The following is a 25,584-nucleotide window of genomic DNA, read 5'->3' as shown; positions in this document are numbered from 1 at the left end:
CAGTCTGGCACAATATAACATACTGCCATGGATTTATGTGTAACTTAATGTAGGGTATAATGTGTAATACAGCACTGCATTACATAGTAACATTCCATAACACAGTAATGTTGACTATGTATATGCATATGTAGTTGCATAATGTATGTATTTTTGTGAGTTTAAGTACATTATATAGTGTATTCATTCACTATAATTGATTATAACACGTTATATGTTAACATTTTTGAAATCCTATTCAGTTCATGTAGCTCATTATAACTTATTTGTAGGCTATGCCACAAAAATGAGCATACCATGACAACACTATCATGTAAGTTAATATTCTGTTTATAGAAGGCAACAGAGAAAAGGGCTCAATGGAAATCTGTTTTCCAATGCCCAGCATAGTATAATTTGTGGTTGTCTCGTTACATATAATTCATCTCTTCAGAAGAGAGAGAAAAAAACGCCCACACTGAAAGCACAGTAATGCTTGTCGGATAAAGGCCAACAGGCGCATTCAAAACCATTCACACGAGAACTTTCGACAACAAGGCTACGGCCAGAATAATGAGCTTGATGCAGTCACATCACACCCCCTGGGTAGAGGGGGAAGTGATTTTGTCCCCTTGCACCAGTAATCGGCTCCTCTGGAGTGGCAGGCTTGACAGCTCTCTGGTAGGAGAGACACAAATGCTTGGAAGTCCTCCACGAGCAAGTCAATTCATCACTTTGGCCACATTTGCTCAAGCCTGACCTCAGAAGCTATGTGGACAATTGTGGAGCCATGATATCCAAAAATGCTATTTCAAGCTGGGTACAGTGGCTACACAACCAGAAAAAAAATAAGAAATGGAATAAAGCAGAGTCAGTCTCACTTTTGTGATATTTGTCTGATGCCATTTGCTCTAACTGCATGGACTTATAAGACTGCAAATAAAGTAATATAATCCAGTTTTATTAACATGTTTTCCACTGAACTGTACTTACTGATGTGGCTAACTAATTCTCCAAAACAATTGTCTTCCTATTGACCTCCAATGAATTACATCAAGCTTTCGATGTGCTTTTTTTGCTTTCCTAGAATTACGAATAACATCCTACACTTATGGTGTAATGTAAAACCAATATACTGAACTTGAAGAAGAAAAAGACAGACACAAAGACAGGATGAAAGAAAGACAACTTGAAAGAAAGAAGGAAAGAATGAAAGAAAGGAAGAGGTTGCCTTCCTCCAACCATACACTGCCAAAAGGTGTTCTTGTTTAGATATCCAGCTAGAAATGGCTGCCAACAATTAGATTTGTCCTTGGATATCGCTTCGCTTTCCCTCGTCTCCTGTCATGGTTTGGCTGACGTCCACTGAAACTAGCCATGTCCAGGTCCAAGAAAAAAAAAAAACAATTGTCGACAACCGCTCAAAAACTATTGGGCCCAACCCTTTTTAGAGTCTGAGAGGAATGAGCTGTGTTTGTGAAATAAAGCAAAGACCAAGCCTGTGCTAATGAGAAGTTCTTTGTGAAAACAAATCGCCAACTTTTTTGTGCTAATTGCTATGTAAAGTTCCAAGTTTTCCTTCCTTTTTGTACTGCGCCCGACAATGAATTATTTTATATGAGGTGTATGTTTAAGACATTTCTCCCATGTTCTGCCAATTTCAAAAATAGCCAATTAGCAAATCCTCTTAAGGTCTGCTCATTAACACACAACACCCATGTGAAAACTCACATAAAAAACTGTGTTGCTCCAATATGACTTTTCGCATGAATGCAAGCAGCAAGCGAAAAAACACATAAACAAACGAACTTGGCAGAGAGTGACTTGGATGTTACTGTAGAGCTAGGAGGAAAACCCTCTGAAGTAGTAGAGATGTGATAGATAGTTCTTCAACACAAGGCAAGTGGTGCACTGGCACTTGAGAGGAGGCAAGGGTGCCAGCTTTGGGTGGACACCATTGGAGTGGGCAGCAATTAATTTGTCATATTCAAAGACTTAAAAAGTGAAAAAAGTTTATATTAAAGTCTGGATGGATGGGCACATGCCCATTTAACTTCAATGGACATATTGTGTGAAGGGGTCACAAATACAACTGTGAACAGATTGTCTATGGTTTAACCTCCGGTTCAGAGGGTATTGCAATCCCAACATGAGGACTACCATGTTAGGTTTGGCTATGACAATGGGGTTTAAGAGTTAACATCCTCTGGTTTAATCTCTGTGTATGATCTCCACTGCTCAACTAAGCTTTTGACTGACTTTTGTGGCTACTTTATATACACAGAAATATGTCCTAAGGGAGCTATACCTGAAATTTACATAATTCTGATGTTGCAGTTTCAAGAAGAGCAACACTGATGCTGGCTTTTAAATGCCCTATAATAGACATATCCGATTAGTCTGAGTGAAATGGAGGGAGGAGCTGGTAACTTGACCACTAAATGGCCAATTCTTGCAAGCTATTTACAAGCTCTGTCATTCATAAAGGCATTTGCAAAAACCTCACCAGTTCATCTCAGTCGTTGCAGGACACGCTGAGCCCCCAGACAGTTGTTTGTGGCGTAGCCTACTCAAACTGACACTGAGTGACTCCACGCAAGGCAGATTTTTTTTCTTCTTCTCACAGTCACAGCCTACCCCTTCTCTGCAGTAAGTTATTGAGTTGTGATGCTTATATGTTAGTGGCTGAGAACGAGCGGAATGGTTTGTGTCAAAAAGAAACTGGGTGTTTCATTTGTGCCTTGAAGGTCACGTCACCTGCCATTGTGGTGGTCCCAACTGAGATAACACCTTCAGAAACACGCTTCCTCTCCAGCACGCCTGCCACAATGTGCATGGTACCAGCTTCCTGACACAACTTCTTCTCTGGATGACTACACACAGGACAAAGTTCTCATCAAATGTAAACTTTAGTATTCAGTTAGAAGTTATATCTCAGAGGATCAGACTTACCAACTAAAACCATCCCATGCCATTTATCAGCATCCCCAGCAATGCTACAAGACCTTTCAGGGTTACCACATGACAAGTCATGTAGGCTACCTGACGGGCAATGATAATAGCAGCATGTAGGCCTACCTATAGGCTGCAGAAACATCAGAACTACACTGTTTGACAGCACCATGGAACAGGGAACTATATGGAATAGCTTATGCAAAGTGAAGATATCACTTATTCTAACCAATAACTCCAGTCAATATTCGCTGGTCTCGGTTGCAAGTAGACTAAATACATTATTTTGCCATAAGTGAATACCGGCCTGCGCACACATCATGCTCTTAGGCTATATCAGCATGCTTGGTTAATTAAAATAGCGGGAAACTGAGTAGGAACCTTATTTGGTCGACCAAACTCTATGGAAACATTTGAAAATACATGAGAAAATCTAATAGCTCCTAAATAGAAAGCAAAGCATTAGACCTCTCTAAAAACACTATGAAGAAATGCACGTTAGCCTAAAAATGCTGCTACCTCTTCACATGGGCAATTAAGCTACTCGCAAATTGAGCCCTTCTTTTGCATGCAATTTTTAACATAACTATTCACCGAAGATCATGGGCATAGCAGATGCACTGATTTTTCACTTTGCTTTGCAAAACCCTGTTAGACTACATCAAACTGATTTAATGAGCCGTTTCCAGTTTGTAACAGATTTTTGTAGAGTAGCCTACAGTTTTTCCATTACGGCACAGGTCAGTCACATCTTATTATGAATACATTTCATGTCGCTAAAGATGCAATACACTTAGGCGATTTGCCCAATGAATCGCTTGTTACAAGAATACAGTAGCCTACCGCTCGTGAATCTTGAATCCAAGAGCATATATATGGGGAGAAAACTTACCCATGTCCGATCGTTGTGTTCAAGCAAGGCGTTCGGTTGGTAGTTTCAATGTATCATTTTAAATCCATCCAGTCAGGAAGCTATTATATCATTTCCACTTAAAATGACATAGCCTTATGCAATCTGTCAAACTGGACGCGGCTTCAAAACGGCGTTAAAACAGTAAAATGGCGTCAACTGGGTGCTCAAAATAGACAAAATTTAGAAACGGTCAAATGATCAAATCGACAAGTTAGCGGAAATTAAACGTTCCAAGGTCCACTGCGTTGAACGAAATGCGCAATCACTCACTGATGAACTATGCAATTTATCAAGCCAGGGTGCAAAAAGCCCTGCCGTGTTGCTGGTCAGGGACCTGCATAGCTTCCCTCTCAAATCATAGACTTGGGGGTGGATGAAACTGCTTCACTGCAGTGAAAACAAACCCGGAGAGAAACGGTGTTAGTATCCTTTAGTATCCAAAGTCCCACCGTGACGCTTCCGAATCGTCAATAGACGTAAAGATGTTGTAAAAGTGATTTCTCTAAGTAGCTTCTTTCCTCGTTTTGGTCAGTCAGAGTTCGGGATGTTTTCTCTTAAGTCCTTTACACTCCTTCTCTTGCCAGTCCCGCAGCAGTTTTTGATAATGATCTCACAGTAACATGCACTGGACGCTGCTTCAAGCACAGGCACTGTGCTCAATGTCGCCTCTACCTGTCAGTGGAGGCGCACCATGCAAAGCCTACACAACTTCAAATTCTCCTTGGACAGAGGACCACTTATAACGAGTGTTTCTGTACCCTATTAGGCTATTTCATCATGACAATTAATTATTGTAATACATCATAGAGACCGAGATTACTTGTGGCCAAATATAATTGATACAACTCATAGGCTTAGACTCTACAGTTTTTAATTAGGCCTATATATATATATATATATATATATATATATATATATATATATATATATATATACACCACAATGTAATATTACAGCAGCAATAACAGTGTAGTTGTTTCAGAGTATAGGCTATTCTTGGTCATTCTGAATAGGCATTTAATTGGGCAGGTCATTACATTGGTGTTTTTGGGTAGGCCTAACGCCTTTGCGAGGAGAAATAAAGGTATTTCATTTATTCATAGGCAATGCCTCTGCATTTGCGTTGATATTTTCATCAGTGTGTTAGGTTTACCATACGTGAATTGAATTTTAATTAAACAGTATGAGCTCGCATGGTTTATCTCCCCCTAGTGGAACTAGAGCAGTGGAACTAGAGCATGTATCAAGACACATCTAATAGACCATAGCAGTTACCAATACAGATTAGACATTATGGCATATAGGAATAAGTTAATCATGATAACATGACAAACATTGCACTTATAGGGCCTACTCTTATATATTTACTTTGACATTTACTTTCACATTTTATTTTGAAAAAATGGATGAATGAGTCCGGTTTGACTCTGCTTGATACTGGACGTCTGTGTCTGTGGCCCTGGAGGAGATTCACTCTTTTTCTCAGTTGTTGAAAAGGCTCATAACACAGAGCCAATGAAGTATTTGCCACATGGAACTGACAACAAATTCCTAGCTCTAGATGTGACAACTACAACATTGAGATTGGGCCTGTTACCAGTTCCTTTCACCTGCTTTCATGCCAGAGATGTTTCTTTGACAATATTTTCAAAACACTGCACGGACATAACATTTTATGAAAGCTTAGCTCATTGTTCACACTGTTGGCGAGGTGCCACTTGACCAGCATTAGGAGAGGTTGCCAAGAACTGTGCGATAACATATCTCAGACACACAAGCAGGTTTTTCAGGACTGAGAATGTTCACTGCTGCTGACCAGAGAGAGAGTGGTATCTATAGAGACATGACAGACTTGGGCCAGCTCTGGTCCATGCTGCAATCTTGATCATCACATCTTATCTCAGTGATGTGTACTGGATCGAGTTGGCAACTCATTGTGCCTTCAAGGCCGATAGACTAACCTTTGTTAGAGGATCAGCCATGTTGCTGCGCTTTACAGTCTTTGTTGTTGGATAGCCGGGACAAAGAAGGCATTTGCCAAACTGAGGGATGGCTTGGATATCACTGACGTGAGAGCATAGTGTTTAGACTCATTCAAAACGGATGGTTCAAAAGTTCATCTTCATAAAAGAACAAGTTGGTTATCTGCCATACGGGAAGACATTTCTGCCTCCGTGGCTATGGACCCTTTCAAGAGAGTTCCATTATCAGCATCATAGTTTGCCCCACAAGACTTCCTTTTTAACATTCCATATGTTATCTTAATGTAGAGGAAGTAGATTGGGGCCCAAATAGAACGTTCAAGCATTGTTTTTGTTTTTATTGATGAAAGGGTCTAATAGAGAGCTTGAAAGGATAGTTATAGTAAAACATATGGCATTACGCACTTACGTTCTGGTGAAATTAAGCCAAAATCTGTCGGCCTTATTGGATACATTGGACCTATATACTGTAGTGTGTTCAATATGTGTTGATCTCAACAATAGGCAATAGGCATCTTTGCATGCTAAGAACTGAGTTGTAAACCAAAGTCATACTGACAGGTGTGAACTTGAGATTATGCACTTCTTGACAACTGTTCTCAAATTGGCCTCAATGACATCTGTCTGGTCAAGCTGTGTATAACACTTTTATAACTTTAGATTGAATTGTAATTGTAATAACAGTGCAACTACGTGATGATCGACTCAAAGTGTAAAACTTGTGCCTTGTGCTATGGATATTTTGTTGATGGAGTTAAAATAATTCACACTAAATAAGTATCCTGATCTGAAGTATTTTAACAAAGCATTTGACATAGAACATTTCTGCCAATCCAAACCATGAAAAAGCAATATGAAAGAAGTTGTCATTGCAATAATTGTTTCATTCACAATTACATTTTGTATGTGTTCTTGTAGCACTGAAATAAGTATAAGTATATTTACTTATTTCATATATTACTTATATATGAAATAAGTATAAGTATATTTACTCTTTTGATCCTGTGAGGGAAATTTGGTCTCTGCATTTATCCCAATCCGTGAATTAGTGAAACACACTCAGCACACAGTGAGGTGAAGCACACACTAATCCCGGCGCAGTGAGCTGCCTGCAACAACAGCGGCGCTCGGGGAGCAGTGAGGGGTTAGGTGCCTTACTCAAGGGCACTTCAGCTGTGCCTACTGGTCGGGGTTCAAACCGGCAACCCACCGGTTACAAGTCCGAAGCGCTAACCAGTAGGCCATGGCTGCCCCCCACATTACTTACAAATTACTTTGTTTAAAGTTTTGTACCATCCTAGTTATATCAAGGCCACAATGTAATGTCTGATGTCCTCTCCACAACATCTGGCAGGAATGAACAAAACAAGACAACAAGTATTAGGCTTATTACTAATGATGCAAGTAAATGGAAAAGGAAGTACCGAAGCGAAATAACCAGGGATTATAATGAAAGCTCTCTTTAACTAAAGCCCTTTTTTTGGATCTTGGTTCTTTTTGATGAGATAAATGATAGCCCCCGGGGCCTTCAGAAAAAAAAGCCCCTGAGCAAGGAGCATAACCCAGATTTGAGACTTTAAGTGCATGGCGTTTAGTTGTCTGCTCCCTCCTTTTGTATTTGCTGGTGCATGTTAATGAATGAAAGCTCTGTTGCAACATATCTTTTTTTTAATCTAAAACTTAGGCAAATACTAAATCCAATCCTAATGGTTGTGTTGATCACTGATATGCAAATGCATCCCACTTAGTTTCATTAAAGTAACTAGAATAGCTCATTGTGTTGAAGATCTGGTTGATCTCTTCTGCGTCTAGCCCACAACGTGGGAAGAAGGATCTTGAATAATTCTCTTACCTTTCTAGGCTGTGTACATTGGCAGATTGACGTGTCATTTTTTTTTATATTTCTGTATTCACAGTCTTACTCATCACTCATCATCAGCTGCACCTCCTCACTGTCAAAACCGGGTTGAGAGATGAATCATCCAGTGTTCCAGGAGAGTGAAAAATGTAACATACAGTATGGTCAGTGAGTAGTACCCATGAAGTGGAACACAGTTACCCGTGCATGTGCGGATACGAGGAGAGAATAGCTACATTTGCAAAACTGCACATTTTTCAAAAGAAGTTCAGTACAATACTGTTCAGCTAATGACACCTAATTCTTTTTTATCTGTCAGTGTGTTGTTGAGCTCAAAACGTATACTCATCTGAAGTTCTGGCTCTCTGTGATAAATATGTTGCCGTCTTGCCTACCCATTTGGCTAAATTCAAAATACCACACATGCAGAAATGATTGCCAATGTGAACCACAATAAGATACCACCCTTAAGAAGCTCACTGCTCCTGAAGAAGTATAGCCAACTTAAAAAAGTGCATACTCTTTACAAAATTATGACCTTTGTCTAATCTAATCAAAATAGGAATACTTTATTTCATCAGAAGGTTTTAGCCTGGTGACAGTAAATCCTCATGGTTCATGATGGAATGTTCCTCACACCAACAGATTCATGGGCTAATTTCAGCAGGATGTCAGTGTCTCTTTCTCCCCATAAATTGTGATGGATACTTTTTGCCTACACTGGTATTACTGGAAAACAAAGTTTAAAATATCAAAATGATTATGCCAGAGACATGACTGATGGGCGTATAGTTCACTTTGAGTGTTTCCCCTTTCTCAGCTGTGCTTTCCTGTTTGATGGTCGCATAAAGGCCCAGGGGATTTCTTCTGTACACTTTTATTTATTCTCTTTTCTATGGCTAAACACTTTGAAGGAGAGGGCACAGGTACATTCATTTTAAACACAGAAACTAAAGATGCGGCTGACTTCAAGCAGGATGAATTTCTGTACACAGCAATGTACGGTATGTCTAATAATATAATAACAAAACATAGGTCATAATGAAACATAGGTTCCCATTTTCCCATAGATAAACCTCTGTGACTAAGTTTGAATAAACAATGGGTCATATTTCTGTCTTTTAAATTTTACAAAGGGATGAGAAACTGTAGTTAAGTGTGCACATGTGTTACTGTAATAGTTCACATGCTTACTTGCTTATGGACATAATGGTGTGTAAGGGGCACTGTTTTGGCTGAATTGTTACTGAATTGTTACTTCTTGATTTGTGTTTGGACAGCACAGTGCAGGTTCAGCAACAGTTAAGAAAATATTTCTGATGGGGTTAGTGAGCAAAACCACAAATGTGTTTATCAAAGTCACAGGAAGTGGGCGTTTTATAAGAAAAGAAACTGAGCCAACCACTTCCTGTTGAAGTGGGAAACATTTGATGGTGTTACAAAGTGTACAGTAAACAAGTAAAGGCATAGAAAGGCGCGGAGGGAAATATGGTTTGGGGTTTTGCCCTAGTTTCTGACAACATTACATGACACAGTTGATATGAAGCCTTGATCTTGCAAAAACCTTGAGCTTTTAGTGAGTTCAGGAGGTTTCAAGGGGAGATTATTATTAATAAGTAAAAATGCACCAGTGTCAGACTTGAGTGTTGGTTACTAATTTTACAATATTATGTAAAAGTTTACTTTACCTAGATTTATATCTCAGATTGTATTGTGCAATCTGACTAAGTGGTCAGTTATTCAACAATAACTTTAATTTCAGGGATGTGAATCTGATCAACACTCACACTTCTTTAAGTTTTGGTTTGAAGTGGCACGTTTTGTTGTTTTGAATGTTTTCATCCATGGGGAATTTGACATTCACAGATGGTCAGAAATGAAATTGAACAAAGACACTCTGTGTCACTCACACAAACCATGTTTGATGGAAAACATCTCCAAAGGTTTGTTGGAGCCTGTGGTTGGATAAATAGGCAGTTGGCCCTTGGGTCCAACAGGCGGTTAGATGACAGTTCAAAGGCTCTGCAAAACAGGAAAGGAAAGGATTCAAACAGATAGATCCAGTGCATGACGCAAAAAGCCATACTGCCAAGCCACTGACAACTTGAAATTGAAAATATTTCAGGTCAAAATAATGACCTTTCCTGTGCATGCTCCTCAGGATAGGCCTTAGGCCTGCCAGTAGATGATAAAGTAGGGCAATGGTTAAGGATTATTGACGAGGGCAGGCATGCAAATGCTAGTTTGTTTTAGCAAAATACAGCATGCAAAATAACAGTGTGCGTGTGCTTGATCCGGTTTGGGGGAAGGAATACAACTCCTATCACCTTAATATGTTTTCACCTCTGTCAAGATGGAAAGATGTTTACATGAGATAAACAAAAAGCAAAGGGTTATATAACTTCTTCTTCTTAAGCATTATCTAACTACATAACATGAGTTACAGAACTCAAACTCTGTTAAGAAGTGATTGACATGTACATAGTATAGGATGAAGGTGAAATTGGTTGCTTAAAGGAAAATTCCGGTATTTAGCACTTTGAGTCCTTTTTCTGGTTTGTTTTGGATGAACTAGAGTGGTGGACACTGACATTTTGACGATTGGTCCTGTCTCGACCTTTCTGACTCGTTTTGAATCACCTTTGACTACTCAGAGTGGTTGCCAACAGGCATACTGTATAGGCTACTCAAACATGTCCAAAAACAACCCTTAACGTTCGTTTTCAAAACTGTGGAACTCACCGAGTAGTTAGTAGTGATGGGACATTCGACACTGAGGCACCGAAGCTTGTATCACTCCTGTGAAGCAAATTGTTTAGACACAGTGTGTTGGAGCTTGTATCAAATTAGCATAAGCATGTGATTGGTGACGTCTGAAGCTTCAAACGTCACCGAAGGGTTTTGCTGGATTCGAAAGTTTGCTGCTGCCCTGATACAGGAGTAACACTGCTGTATTCTCTGTAGCCTACTGCTCTAATTTAACAAAACCTGTGTTACATCGCTACCTTAGAATAATAAGGTTCTATCTGCGTTTTGAGTAGTTCTGAGATATTGAGCTTCAAAGTTTTAGAAATCCATAGAGTTACATGGATAATGGAACAAGTTCTTTTTGATATAAAGTCCAAATATGTACACAACTTTAAGAAACACCTCATCTGAACTTAAGAAACTTTCAAAGAATAAAAATATGTAAATAACTCCATTTTGACAAAAATGTCAGATAGAACCTTATTATTCTAAGGTAGCGACTTGTCTTAGTTAGCCTACTCCGCAATCATTGTTGCTAAAGAACTTTTCAAAGTTTTGAAGTCAAATTTCAAATATTTGTTATTGCATAAGCCTAATAAAGATTCCTCGTAAAGTGACTCACGGAGATTGAACCCACGTCGCCAGATTTATCGTCCCCATCGTTACCTCTATTCTATCGTAGGCCTACGGCAAGAAACGATGTTCACAAACTATTTTTTTTTCTAACAATGGCCTGTGTAGTTCTTAAACACATTACCCAAATAATGCCTCTTGGTTATAAGTAGGGTATGGCAGTTTATTGCCACATAGCAGACAGCTGCATTTCTTGCTGCAGTTTGTTAAAACCAACTGAACACACCTAAATTCAAATGCTGAACACACTAGGCTATATTAAAACATTATACCCTAGTTCTAATTAATTCATTTACTTTTCAGTCATCTCATGCCATAGGCTATGCATGATGTGTGCATTCTGTCCCTCATGTTCATGTTATAAGCTTCGTGCGCGGGTGTGTCGAATTCATAGCCGCTGTCATTTCTGCTGACCACCAGATGTCACTGTATTGTCTTCGATGCTTTGATGTTTCGGATCATTTTGCGATACAATCAGGAAGAAGCTTCAAAAGCTTCACAAGGCTTTGTTCGCCCATCACTAGTGGTTAGTGGTGTTCGTTGATGTTCCAAAACAAGTAGCGTAGCGAAATACAGTTTCTGTCGTGTTTTATTTGGCATTTTGTAAAATCCCATTGATTTCTGGAAGACTCATTGCACGTTGATATTAGCCTACTGCGCCACCGTCTATGCTTCAGGTTTAAATATTGAGCGGAAGTTTATATGCGGTTGTGAGGTGTCTGAATAAATAGTTCCACAATAGGCCTATAAGACGGCTGGAAATATACATTGCGCCGATATATTTGCTTTTAATAATCAACGAACACCACTAACCACTCGGTGAGTTGCACAGTTTTGACAACGAACGTTTAGTGGTTGTTTTAGGACATGTTTGAGTAGCCTACAGTATGCCTGTTGGCAGCCACTCTGAGCAGTCAAAGGCGTCAGAAAATGAGTCAGAAAAGTCGAGACAGGACCAATCGTCAAAATGTCAGTGTTCACCACTCTAGTTCATCCAAAACAAACCAGAAAAGGGACTAAGTGCTAAAAACCAGAATTTTCCTTTAAGTTAATTAGAAAACGTTATGGCACATTCTTTGGCTAATGAACAGAAGTGACTAACTTGTGCCACCAAGTTTTTGTCTTGTGGTCTACTTATTAAAGTAGGCCTATGACTTATAAAAGTGTATTTTCCTATTTAGGGAAATGAATAGGCTAAATCATTTTGTAAATGTCAGAATACACCAATTCCTTGTAACATGTTTAGATGTTACAGTGTGAACTGAAAAGGCAGACTATTTCCAGCCTCATACTGTAGGAACTTCACAGATATCGGTATGAGTGAGCAAGAGGGGCCTCTGTGCCTCTGTGTGGGTCAATTTCAGACAGTGAAAAGGAGATCCATAAAAAAACTAAAGCACCTAATCCCATACTACTTCAAATGGGAGTGTAGCCCACTTAAACTGTTGCACTTCTGAAGTACCTTAGCCTACTGTATCCATTACATTACTAGACACATGTCATATTGTATTGGATTATATTCATAGGCTATAGGTTTTACATTGAATCAAATGATGTGCTTTATAAATTCTTAATAGAGGCCTGGTCTATATTTATAATGATGAAACATAAGATATACATTCATTAATTAGGTCTGAGAATATTGACAGCGCTGTTTGATGAGCAGTGGGGCACCGTTAATTTATCTGCATCAAATCAAGCAGCTTACCCACTGACGAGTTGGAAAAAACTCTCTCCACTCAAGGTCATTTCAGTGTAACAGTCTCTAACTCGATAAAACCCCTCTCCAAGTCTAGCACCACTAGATGGTGGTGTTGTTCAAACATTCTTGAAGTTAGTATTTATTTTTTGAACCGGAAGTTATTGAAAATGACCTTTTAATAATCAGGAAGTTAGTTTCAGACAGTTTAAAATACGAACATGGCGATGGACGTGAAATCAAGATCCAAGCGTTATGAAAAACTGGCATTTCTTGGAGAGGGACAGGTATTACACGACATTGTTGCACATATTCCCATAGCACTGGATACCTTGGCTCATTCTTCCCGAAGCTAGCGTTAGCCTTGTCCTAGAGACAACAGTCAAGTTTTCAATAAACCAGAGACAATACTGTTGCTATGTAAACTAGTCAACTTGGATGGCTAACATCAGATCATTAACGTACACTACAAGTTTATAGATTGTAGCTTGGGCTATCCTACAATAAGTACCCCCTTCACAGAACAGGATGTTTAAAGTTGTTTAGGGGTTAGCTGCTTTGTTAATGTAGAAAGGATGCTTCTCATTTGCTTGTTGAAGTTTAGTCTACACGAATTGGAGCTTGTTGATGTTGGAAGTTGATGGGTAATTGTGTCCAGTTTGGATATCGATATAACTTTATTCACACTATCTTTAAATGTTTTACAATCTTACTGAATTGTGCGGAAAATTGATGTGAGTGTTTCTGTTTGTTTGTTTTAGTTTGCCACGGTCTACAAAGCCAGAGATAAAACAACAAATGCCATAGTAGCAATCAAAAAAGTAAGGTTGTTTATAACTTGGAAGGGTTGATATGGGCAATCTATGCCAATGATGTTTTGACTTAATATCACTAAATAGTGAATTGTCAATACTCCAATATAACACAAACATCAATCATTAATTTCTGATTATTTTAGTCTTATGTTTATTTCCCTCCTAGATCAAAGTTGGCCATAGAACAGAAGCAAAAGATGGTATGTAAACCCAGGACTCAATAGCATCACTGACCTAGTAGTGTATTAAGTGCAAGAATATTTGCAGTTGTAAGCAAACTGTTGTAAGTGATATTTTAAGACGCTTACATACATGCACATCCATGCATACTTGCAGTATCACTAATTCTTACCACGCAAGTCGGATGTGTTGTATTCTCGACAACAAGTGTCAGTTCCTGTTAACGTGACTGCTTGGATGTACAGTAGACTATTATGAAGTCTGTGGGGATGTAAGAGCCTTGCCTTATTCTTGATTCATGTTTTCTTTCAGGCATTAACCGGACAGCCCTTCGAGAGATTAAGCTGTTGCAGGAATTGAGTCACCCAAACATTATAGGTGTATGTGAGAATTTATTCAGATATTTGCAGTCAGCCCAGTCTGAGATTTTAGAGAAGTCTGTGTAGAATGCAAATCTATAAATACTGCTTTCCAAGGTAGTAAGCATGTAATTGTGGATGTGGCGTATTTTTGTTACATAGCATCCTGCTCTGTGGCATTTCACAAGATGTGAATTATTTTATCTATTTATTTGTTTGTTTGTTTGTTCTTGAATCCCACAGCTATTAGATGCTTTTGGACACAAGTCTAACATCAGTTTGGTGTTTGATTACATGGAAACAGATCTGGAGGTAAGAGATTGTAATTACTGTAAAATATGCATAATTGTAAGTGCTGATATGATGTCATATGAAGGGCACATATATGATATATCTGGTATACCAGATATATGTCTATTTTTCCGATGATTGGGGTTGTGTAATTGAATACTGTAAATGGTAGATTGTATGATGTGAAATGGATCTCTGATTAAGTTTATGACTGTGAGAGTAATTAGACTGCACATTAAAAAAGAATGTTTGCTTTTTCTTCTTCATCTTATTCTTAGTATCATATGAAGATCAAGCAGAAACCACAATATTGTAATGTGTAATGTGTGTAGATATTTGTGATATCTACATGAGTCTGTCATATGAGTACACATGTCTTGCTTCAGATCATAACCTGTTTAGAGAAGGCTCTGTAGCTGGATGTGTGTGTTATCACATAAACACAGTGCCAACAGGCTACACTCAGAGGATCTGGCAACAGAACAAAACCAGTTACGGTTGATTATAAGATCCCTTGGGAAGGAAAACATTAGAAGGCACTTAGGAAAATGATACCACTACCATAAAAGCCCTAGCAATTATCAGTTATATATAACATTTGAATCGTATTTGATCCAATGTATTGCATTACTGACAACCTGCATTGTGGTATCTGAGAGCTGGAAACGCAGGATCACTTATCTCTCCTACAGCGTATTCTTGCATTATTACTAAGCGCTTGTGGTTATGCAGTCATAATGTGCGGTAATAAATAGAGGTGATAAAACTTTAATTTGAATCTTTTATAAGAACTGGGTGTTCTTTGCGTTATATCTTTCTGTCGACTTCTTGGTGTTGCTGGTTAGGCAGGGAAAATGTGGCGATGTAAGATGAAATGTAGTTTTATGTCTCTTGTATTCTTTAATAGCATCTTATTAAATTACATCATCTAGCCTATTGAGGCATTTTGTCATGTTTGTTGTGTCTTAGCATTCTGTAATAGCATCTTAACAATGTCTTAAAGTCTGTTGGTTTTTACCGTTCCTCTTCTCAACAGGTGATTATAAAAGACACTAGCCTTGTATTAACCCCGGCCAACATTAAAGCCTACATACTGATGACACTTCAGGGATTGGAGTACATGCACCGGCACTGGATCTTACACAGGGTAAGGTGGTGTCATAGGCTAAGTATAATTATAAATACTGTAGGAACATACATTTGTCTAGAGATTGTTTGAGAAATGAAGTCTCAGTCAGCCAGGAGTGGAGTCAGAAATCTCAGAGAGCTTTATTCACGAATCCGGAGACCTACGTTGTGTTGCTAACAGACGCAGTCTGATGTTACAAACAAGGATACACTTTTTATACCCCCCTGACAAGTCAGACAAGACATGACATCTCCATTAATGGTACGCAAACCTGTTTACGACATAGTTACCAAAGAGTCAACCATATCTATTGGGTTGTGTCCCATAATGACTGACATCTATAGAATCCAGTCAAGATTGACCCCAAGACAGTAAATAAGGTCTTAGGCGCCAGCCCTGCTGAAGCGAGGGCCACACAGACTCCTTTCAGTCACACACACACACACACAGCATGTCACACACACACACACTCAGCATGGCAGCACAAACACCTTGAACATGGCATTCCACAGATGTTACCTCATAAATCTCTCCTTCACTTTCTGCTTACAGCAGAGTCTCTTTCTCCAACATGTGCACAGACCATACCAAAAGAGTAAATGGTTGAATATAGCACACGTACATATATGGTGAACACCAAAATTCCAGGCCAAAATTTCTTACTACATTACTCCGTGAGGGAAATTTGGTCTGCATTTATCCAAATCTGTGAATTAGTGAAACACACTCAACACACAGTGAGGGGAAGCACACACACTAATCCCGGCGCAGTGAGCTGCCTGCTACAGCGGCGCTCGGGGAGCAGTGAGGGGTTAGGTGCTTTGCTCAAGGGCACTTCCTACTGGTCGGGGTTTGAACCGGCAACCATCCGGTTACAAGTCCGAAGCGCTAACCCAGGGTTCTAAATTAACTTTTTTGATCACCAGCCAATGTGGCTGATAACTTTCTAAAGTTACTAGCCAATCAGAATTTCTATTAGCCATTTTTTTTTCCGGTGAAAATAAGAGAATTATGAGTTTATGAGATGAGTGTCACTGAATGCATTTGGTCATATTATTAACATTGTTGGCATGAAGACATACCACAAAATATACACAGAAAGTGCAAACACTTTATTTTATGTTTGGGATCTCTATCTATCTATTTCTCTGTCAATATCCTCATCCCCTGCTTCATTCCTTTTCTCGCCCCCATAAGTCTGTCCCAACGACTGCCGCATTTAGTTTAATCTTAACTTAATAAAAAGGAGATATCAATTATCATCAACAATGACAAGCCAGCTAGAACCTGCCACTCGTTTTCTCTTCCTCCTGCGCACTCAGACGCGTTTTCAATTAAATGGAGTAGCATAGGGCCTATGTTCAACTTGGATCTTTATAGAGAGGACCCGAAAAGTCATCTTTATGTAACATACTGTTGGTGCATGTTGACATTGTATACTTTCTCTAACAAGAGTGAAAAACAGTTTGCAGTACAGCTACTATTTATTGGCTAAATGTTGGTCCCTCCACTGTCTCTTGGTGCCCTACGCACAGTGCGTGATGCGTGTGGTGGTGGTGATAACTGATCAGGCTACATTTTTAAAACGGAAAATGTTCGCCTACAAGCTCCTCACGTTCCATCTTCAGCTAACTCCATAGACAATAAAATAAACGATCTTGCTGCTTCAGGTTTTGCGGCCTCCGTTACATGACATCAGCCGCCCACAAAGGAAATAGGTAAACACAATGCGTTAATTGTGTTAATATTTTGTAATGCATTATGTATTTGTGTTATGTACATGTGTTCACTGTACATAACACAAATACATAACACTCCCTCCTCTTTCAGTCTGTCCTCCCTGCTCTGGCTCCGTTCGTTCTTCTAATTCCTTGTGTTTTCTGGTAGACGCTCCGTTCGTTTCCATGGTCTCTCGCGCTGGTTTCACTGGAAACTGCGTGCAGCCGACGTAGCATTACGGCACAGTGGTCATGGGAAATGTACTGCCGGGGGATATATGACCGAAAACAGAGCCTTATGTATCATGCATGTAATGCCTCATGCATCACCGGCCAAACTGGCTAGTAAGTTTTTATTAAATAAATAAATACATTTTAAAATAAATTTTAACCCGCATTTGGCGGGGTGGCAGGTGTTAATTTAGAACCGTGGCTAACCAGTAGGCCACGGCTGCACTCTAGGGTACAGTGGATCTTACACAGGGTAAGGTGGTGTCATAGGCTGCTCTCTAGGGTACAGTGGATTTTACACAGGGTAAGGTGGTGTCAAAGTCAAAGTCTGCTTTATTGTCAATTTCTTCACATGTCAAGACATACAAAGAGATCGAAATTACGTTTCCCACTATCCCACAGTGGAGACAAGACATATTTTACCAATTAGGTCCACAGACAAACATAACATTCAAGTAAACAATATAAAAAGTAAATAAAAAGGCACATACAATGAATAAATAAGAGCAGCAAAATTTGGGTTGCAATTGTGCATACAGTAGACAGTCAATATAATAGTGCAAAAGTCAGGCCAATAAATGGCTGAGGTAGTTCTGTTTGACCTAAGTATGCAAGTGGCATAGTGGTGCAAGTTATGTACTGTAAGAGCAGCAGAAGTGTGTTCAGAAGTGTTTTCAGGACAACAACAACAACAAGTTACAAAGTGTACAAGTGGAGTAGTGCAAGGCAGCCATTGTGGGTCCAAAAGTCCAGGATGTTATGTGGCTGAGGGTGGAGGGGGGAGAGAGTTCAGCATCCTAACAGCCTGGTGTATGAAGCTGTTGGTGAGTCTGGTGGTGCGGGAGCGCAGGCTTCTGTACCTCTTCCCGGAGGGCAGTGGATCAAACAAATTGTCAGCGGGGTGACTTGCATCACTCACAATTGTGGTCGCCTTGCGGGTGAAGTGGGAGGTGTAAATGTCCTTCAGGAAGGGGAGTGAAGCACCAATAATCCTTCCAGCTGTGTTCACTATGCGCTGCAGGGCTTTCCTGTTGTATTCAGTGCAGCTTCCTCCCCACACAGCGATACAGCTGGAGAGGATGCTCTCAATGGTGCCTCGGTAGAATTTGGTCATGATGGCTGGTGGAGCACTTGCTCACCTGAGTTTCTGCAGGAAGTACAGGCGGCGCTGAGCTTTCTTCGCCAGTGATGCAGTGTTGGTGGTCCAGGAGAGGTCTTCACTGATGTGCACCACCAGGAATTTGGTGCTGCTCACTCTCTCCACCACAGCACCATCGATGGTCAGTGGCGGGTGTTGGGTGTGACCTCTCTGGAAGTCAACAGCAATCTCCTTTGTCTTGCTGATGTTCAGCAGGAGGTTGTTGTCCCTGCAGAACGTCAGCGTCACCCACCAGAGTTGTGTCGTCAGCAAATTTCACTATGTGGTTGTTGCTGTAGGTTGCAGTGCAGTCATGCGTCAGCAGGGTGAAGAGCAGCGGACTGAGCACGCAGCCTTGGGGGGCCCCTGTGCTCAGTGTGATGCTGCTTGAGATATTGTTGCCAACACGTACTACTTGAGGCCTCTGACAGAGGAAGTCCAGTAGCCAGTTGCAGTGGTAGGTACTGAGTCCCAGTTTGTCAAGTTTGCAGATGAGTTGTTGTGGTATTATGGTGTTGAATGCAGAACTGAAGTCTATAAACAGCAATCTCGCATATGAGTCTCTTTTTTCCAGGTGGGTGAGGGCTGGGTGGAGGGCAGAGCAGATTGCATCCTCTGTGGACCGTTTGGCTCGGTATGCAAACTGGAAGGGGTCCAGGGTGGGGGGGAGAATGGATTTGATGTGTGACATGACAAGCCGCTCAAAGCACTTCATGATGATGATGGGTGTCAGTGCCACGGGGCGGTAATCATTAAAGCAGGATGGAGCAGTTTTCTTCGGCACAGGTATAATGGTGGCAGCTTTGAAACATGATGGGACGATGGCTTGCTTCAGGGAAGTGTTAAAGATGTCTGTGAAGACATCCTTAAGCTCCTCAGCGCAGTCCTTCAGCGCACGACCTGGGATGTTGTCTGGGCCTGCTGCTTTACGGGTGTTGATGGCAGCAAGTGTCCTCTTCACGCTGTCGGCAGAGAGGCACAGGGGCTGCTCGTGTGGAGGGGGAGGGGTCTTCTGTGGGCAAGTGCTGTTTTGTGCTTCAAAGCGAGCAAAGAAGTACAAAAACAGGCTGCACTCTAGGGGACAGTGGATCTTACACAGGGTGGTGTCATAGGCTGCACTCTAGGGTACAGAGGATCTTACACAGGGTGGTGTCATAGGCTGCACTCTAGGGTACAGTGGATCTTACACAGGGTGGTGCCATAGGCTGCACTCTAGGGTACAGTGGATCTTACACAGGGTGGTGCCATAGGCTGCACTCTAGGGTACAGTGGATCTTACACAGGGTGGTGTCATAGGCTGCACTCTAGGGTACAGTGGATCTTACACAGGGTGGTGCCATAGGCTGCACTCTAGGGTACAGTGGATCTTACACAGGGTGGTGCCATAGGCTGCACTCTAGGCTACACTGGGGTAGTGTAATTTCCACATAGATGTGTGCTTGCATTCCGTGTGTCTTTATAAAAAAAAAAAAAGAAATTCAAGGGCAGCTGTGATGATTTATTGTCTTGGTGTGGTTATAAAGTCCGAGCATGAAAGACTCAAACTATACTGAGTTAACGGCATCCTCTCAGAGCCATAGTAGGTGGTCCATCAGTAAAAATGTAATATGTAATAAATCATGTAATTAATAATATTAATATAAATAATAGTGAAGCCTCTTTTCTATGTGCTTTTACCTCAGCCTGTCTTAGTCATTGCTTTTAGAAATCAACCATAATTGTCAGCAGAGAATGAGTTTTATGGTATTTATTTCTGTGAGAAATGGCCCATATTGCTATTCATGATCAAAAAGAGAACAAAGTGGCGTATGGAAAGTCAGTTCAAGTGCCTTTGACGCAGAGGAACAACACAGTGGTTATCTCCATGTGATGAGGGGTGGGGGTGGGGAGACTATATTGAAACAAACAGAGATGGTGCAACTTACAATCAAACTGTTATGACTGATAAAAGATACCAAGGTCTTTTTGTTTTTTTCAAAGTGTTTGTAGAAGGAAATAGCCTATCATTGTTATTGTCAAACGTTGCAGGTGGCTATTGGCTACCGATAATATTTAATGGTTAATACAACATGTGTATCCCAGATAAAGTGAAGGGAAAAGGAATGTCCATCTAATTGACCATAGATATAAGAATCCCATGAAAGACACCATATAATTAACATATAATGCTGGTGTTAGATTCATGATACGTCTAAAATGACATTTAGGAATCCAATCTGTTTTTCTTGTTTGGTTTCAAATAGGATTTAAAGCCAAATAACTTGTTGCTAGATGAAAATGGGATCCTGAAACTGGCTGACTTTGGATTGGCAAAAGCTTTTGGAAGTCCAAACAGGGTCTACACACATCAAGTTGTTACACGGTACTGTGTCTTTTTAGTTTATTCTTCCATATACTGCTGTCCAGCCTTTTCTCATGTACAGTGATTATGTATTTCCCTTGATTTACAGTTGTAATAGAGTTGTATAATACATCTCTAATACGTAAGTGGTAATGTGACTTAGGGGTGAGTGGGATGGGACGCTGATTAAAATTGTTTGATTTATTTAAAAATATTTTTGATGCTGCTTTATTTAAGAACATACTGATGGCAGAAGTTTTGTATGATCTTTTCGTTTTAGGTGGTACCGTGCTCCTGAGCTTCTCTTTGGCGCCAGGATGTATGGAGTTGGCGTGGATATGTGGGCAGTGGGCTGTATACTTGCTGAGTTGCTTCTCAGGGTAAGATCATTATATGGGCCAGGGACGGACTGGGACAAAAAGACAGCCCTGGCATATTTGGCCCAAGCGGCCCTCAAATCGGTCGGGCTCACCTAATTACTGTAAATGCAGAATCCTTGCATTATCCTTAAATATGCATATATTTTCAACTAAGTGTCGTGGACCACTGAAAATTGACAAATATAGGCCTCACTGGCTATTGTGGTGGAAAAAGCACACCTACCCGTTCAATTCAAGACCAAATTAGCACTCTGGTAAACCTCGATCCAAGGAAACACGCGGAGATGAAAGTAGCCGTTGAACTGTCAATATTTTCATCAAAATGCTACAAAGTGACACAGCCTGCCTAAGTCTAAGCCAATGTAACACTGAGCAGTAGAGGGACTGTATGTTCTGCAGAATATTTAACCCAATTTGAGATCTGCACTAAATCTGAGGCTGGAGTACGTGTGCTCCATCCTTTATCCTCACAAAGGGTCAAAGGTCCTCCTATTTCCTATATGTAACAGTTCAATCAGAATTTGGGGTTCATCTTCTCAGTAGATGACTGACGTCTTGTCATATCCCTTATTGGTTTGTCATCAATCCACTTTACAAAGTGTTTTTGGGTGTTATGGAAACTTTTCTATCCTCAGATAACCTTTTGCCCTCTTACTTTGCTTAATTTTCTTGTTAACCAAATATACATGTGAAGCTATGGTCCCCGCCCAGTAACTGTCCGCAACTGCCATATTCTTCAGACTGCAATCAGCTAAATAAAGTGCTGATGGACAGGCTAACGTTTCACTTGCTGTGTTCAGATGGCCCTTCTCTACAGAGAGTACAATCTTGACAATCTACACAGAGTGCAACATTTTGTCCTCTGTATAGCCTATATTAATTTTAAGCTATAATACTACGTTAATTAAGACAAATGTCCATGACCGGTTAGAATTAAACTCATTCAAGTGTTTTTGGAACATACATGTACCAACCTTAACACACTACATGCTCTGTGTCTATTTCACAATGTTTTTTTTTTCTGCCCAGTAGTACAGGACTTTTTGAATATTTACTACACTATCACTCTGACTGATCAGTAGTAGCCATGAAGCACATGATTTCCATATTCAAGTAGGCTATACAAGCAATTATGAAAGAAGAGTTTCTGCTTGAATTCAAAGTATCATTTCAAATTATTCAGATTTAAACTATAAAATACTCTATCATTACCATTACTGAAGCCTATGTATAAAGAACTAAATTACCTATGTTTGTGGTAGACCTTATTGCAAATTATACCAGTTATCACTATAGGATAACTGAAACAACACAAAATAAACAGGGCAACTTTGTTACCTGTTAATGGAAATATTTTATTATTGTAGGCTATACTACCTACCTACATTGCTGGTACATTTTAGAACAGTACACCTACAAGAACTAATTCCCTTTAATGTCTCTCGGTAGCCTATCGTATACAGCTTAGTTAGCTTGTGCATGAATATGGCTTAACGTTTTGTAGCCTACATTTCCATCAGTCTACAGTCTTTTAGTCCATCTTTACCAAGAGAACTCTTCCGAGAACCCTTTCGACACCCTACTTTCGAGACCAACCATCACTCATGCCATCTATGTTGAATTTTGGTCTGACGCACACTGATCAATCTGACCAACAATTAAAGTCGTTTTGACACTTTTTTTGCTGTCCAGGTTTGCAAATCATTCATTTAGAAAACTTTAAGTTGCACTATTTGTTATTATGATCACAGCACGGTCATTACCATGTCATTACATTATTGCAATTAATAAGTCATCATCGTCAGCATGTCATGTCACACATACCTGCTCCATCACCACTGAGTTATTGTTATCATGTACAGTAGGCCTACCCTCAACTAGGCTACACTCTCCACCAGCTGCTGCTGCTCACTGTCCCTCTGCTCTGTATGCTTGCTTACATCTCCTCGCTCAAATTCAACAAACTTCTACATGTTGCTGACATAGGCTAGCCTACTTGCAATATTGTATATTTCTGAAACTTCTACATTGGTGTTATTTTAGCACAATTTTGGCACTACTGGCACCCGCGGTAATTTCAACGTGTAACTTCAAGTACCTATTTTGATGCGCTCACAGAATCCTGGCTCTGAGCCAAAATGGAAGGGGTGGGGCCTGACGAGCTGTCCAGTGTCAGTATTGAAAATGAACCAATGGGCCGCTGACTGTCCTTTCTTTAGGCTATTCGTTGGCCAAACGAATTAAATTATATATAGCCTATTTTATCGTTCCAAAAGGTGCGTCGGTCCACCGTGAAAATGCCTGGTATGCCAGATGGCCAGTCCGTCCCTGATATGGGTTTATACATGAGGTTTCTAGAGTGGCATGCTAAGCTTTTCTCAACACTAGGTGAGCCATGTGAATGGAAGCCATGTCCTGTGTGTTGCACATAGCAACCCTTATCTATTATAATTTTTATGACCATTCTCTCCATTTTTGCTTTCAGTTGCCATTCTTAGCAGGAGACTCAGACCTAGATCAGCTGACAAAAATATTTGAAGCTTTGGGAACACCAACAGAAGAAACATGGCCGGTAAGTTTTATCTATAGCAGTTTGCTAGCTAAACATGAACACTGATGAATTCCAAATTCTAAACGAAAAGAAACTGGCTGTTAGACTCAAAATACCAAAGATATCAGATTTGTTTATTTATTATTATTTTATTTTTACAACACCAAGGAATATACAAGGGTAATTTTATAATCTTAACGAAAGTGGACTATGTCACGTAATTTGTTATTTCAGTTGGTCTTTCAGTGGAAAAGAATGCAGCAAGACTCTAGTGTGGTCATTTTGCAGGGTGATGATTATGAACGCCTATTTCAAAGCATGTGGTTACAATTTTCAGGTAAGTTTGCTCTTGTGGTAACTAATCGTTATGCCTTTGTGTTTGTATGCTTGTAAAGGGGATGACCAACCTCCCTGACTACGTGTCATTTAAGTTATTCCCTGGAACTCCCCTTGAGCATATATTCAGCGCAGCTGGGGATGACCTTCTGGAGCTACTGCAGGGATTATTCACCTTTAACCCCTCTACCCGGCTCACAGCGACACAGGTCAGATATCCTGAGACATCCAGCTTTCCTGGCTTGACACTATGATTCTAAACATTCCTTGCTAATGCCACAAAGTGGTAAGAAACCAGCTCATAAGCTCCTTAATCCACCTTGTAAAATTCTGGGGGGATAATGTATAAAGCATCCTGGGCTGTTAAACAGGTGTTTATCAGTGGTGGTGAATTGCCTCCTATATTTTTTCTGCTTTGCCCAATCCAGCTGAAATGTAACTAATCCAATGCCTAGAGAAAGACCTGAAATTTCACTCCAATCCCTCTCCTTTGTCCATGCAGGCCCTTAAGATGAGGTATTTCAGCAACAGGCCGGGACCAACCCCGGGACCTCAGCTTCCACGGCCAAATTGCTCAACAGAAGTTTTAAAAGAAAAGGAGAACCTCGTTTTAGGGACCAAACGAAAGCGTGATGCCATATCTGAGGGTTAGTCTACAATTTGTATCACTGCTATTCTGCGCAACCTTGACTGAGGCTGTAACATTTGTTGAGATCTATCTAACAGAGACCTATTTTGCCATTTTGTATTGTACTAATGTTGTCCAGCTACCTTTTTGCATTTTGTGGAGAAGACTGCAAGTGAACTGCAAATTCTTCATGAAAATCTGTCAGACAAGGCAATTGGGTCATACATGGATGTGTGTTTTGAACCATATATAATTATTCTGACTTCACTGTTTTATTTCAGGGACTGTGTCCAAGAAATTGGTTTTTTGAGTGAGACAGTGGAACAGATAGCCCAGTGTCTGTGGCAGAGGCTCAAGACACATTTCCACGATTATGTTCCTTGGTTTGGGGAATTCAGGAGCCTCTACACAAAAGTTTAATGACTGAGCCTGTAAAATGGAATGTGAAGTGTGTTGGTCTGCTGGAACGAGTGGTGATGTGTATTTTTGTTTATTATTTTATTTTTGTAGATGTTTTGTATATGCTTTGCATAATTAAATTATGGCTAATTTGTCTTGTTTTGTTGTTGAGTATTCATTTTGTCTGTTAAATCTCAAATGTGCTGAATGAGGGACTGTTTTGAAAATATAGGTTACAAAGGGGAAAAAAAGGTCAAATCACTGCTCTGCCAGTTGAACGTAAACACACTAATGTGTAGCTTATATAGTCTAAGTTACATGGTA

The 25,584-nt window shown here is 40.1% G+C and overlaps 2 protein-coding genes across 4 annotated transcripts in view; one reads left to right on the top strand and one right to left on the bottom strand.

The window, feature by feature from the left end:
• The window catches only part of setbp1 (SET binding protein 1), a 50,196-nt gene extending 40,516 nt beyond the window's left edge, over nucleotides 1-9,680 (bottom strand). The window contains exon 1 of one of the 2 annotated variants that reach the window (XM_042101233.1): nucleotides 9,595-9,680. The gene's annotated coding sequence lies outside the window, so the exon portion shown is untranslated. Of the gene's footprint in view, nucleotides 1-3,823; nucleotides 4,431-9,594 lie in introns of those variants that run through there. The other variant, XM_042101232.1, reaches the window with a different exon arrangement.
• Nucleotides 9,681-12,941: 3,261 nt separating this feature from the next.
• cdk7 (cyclin-dependent kinase 7) lies at nucleotides 12,942-25,415 on the top strand. 2 transcript variants are annotated; one of them, XM_042100394.1, is made up of 12 exons: nucleotides 12,942-13,051; nucleotides 13,526-13,585; nucleotides 13,746-13,779; nucleotides 14,072-14,139; nucleotides 14,362-14,430; nucleotides 15,446-15,556; nucleotides 20,869-20,987; nucleotides 21,247-21,346; nucleotides 23,832-23,918; nucleotides 24,293-24,442; nucleotides 24,736-24,880; nucleotides 25,143-25,415. In XM_042100394.1, the coding sequence occupies exons 1-12, from the start codon at nucleotides 12,986-12,988 to the stop codon at nucleotides 25,169-25,171; spliced, it is 1,038 nt and encodes a 345-aa protein (XP_041956328.1). In that variant the 5' UTR covers nucleotides 12,942-12,985; the 3' UTR covers nucleotides 25,172-25,415. The 2 variants fall into 2 exon arrangements, with proteins under 2 accessions (XP_041956328.1, XP_041956329.1); XM_042100395.1 differs by lacking the exon at nucleotides 12,942-13,051 and adding an exon at nucleotides 13,388-13,408.
• The last annotated feature ends 169 nt before the right edge of the window (nucleotides 25,416-25,584 follow it).

Source organism: Alosa sapidissima, chromosome 8, assembly GCF_018492685.1.
Source record: "Alosa sapidissima isolate fAloSap1 chromosome 8, fAloSap1.pri, whole genome shotgun sequence".
NCBI lineage: Eukaryota > Metazoa > Chordata > Actinopteri > Clupeiformes > Clupeidae > Alosa > Alosa sapidissima.
This window is presented reverse-complemented; position numbering and strand designations above follow the sequence as displayed.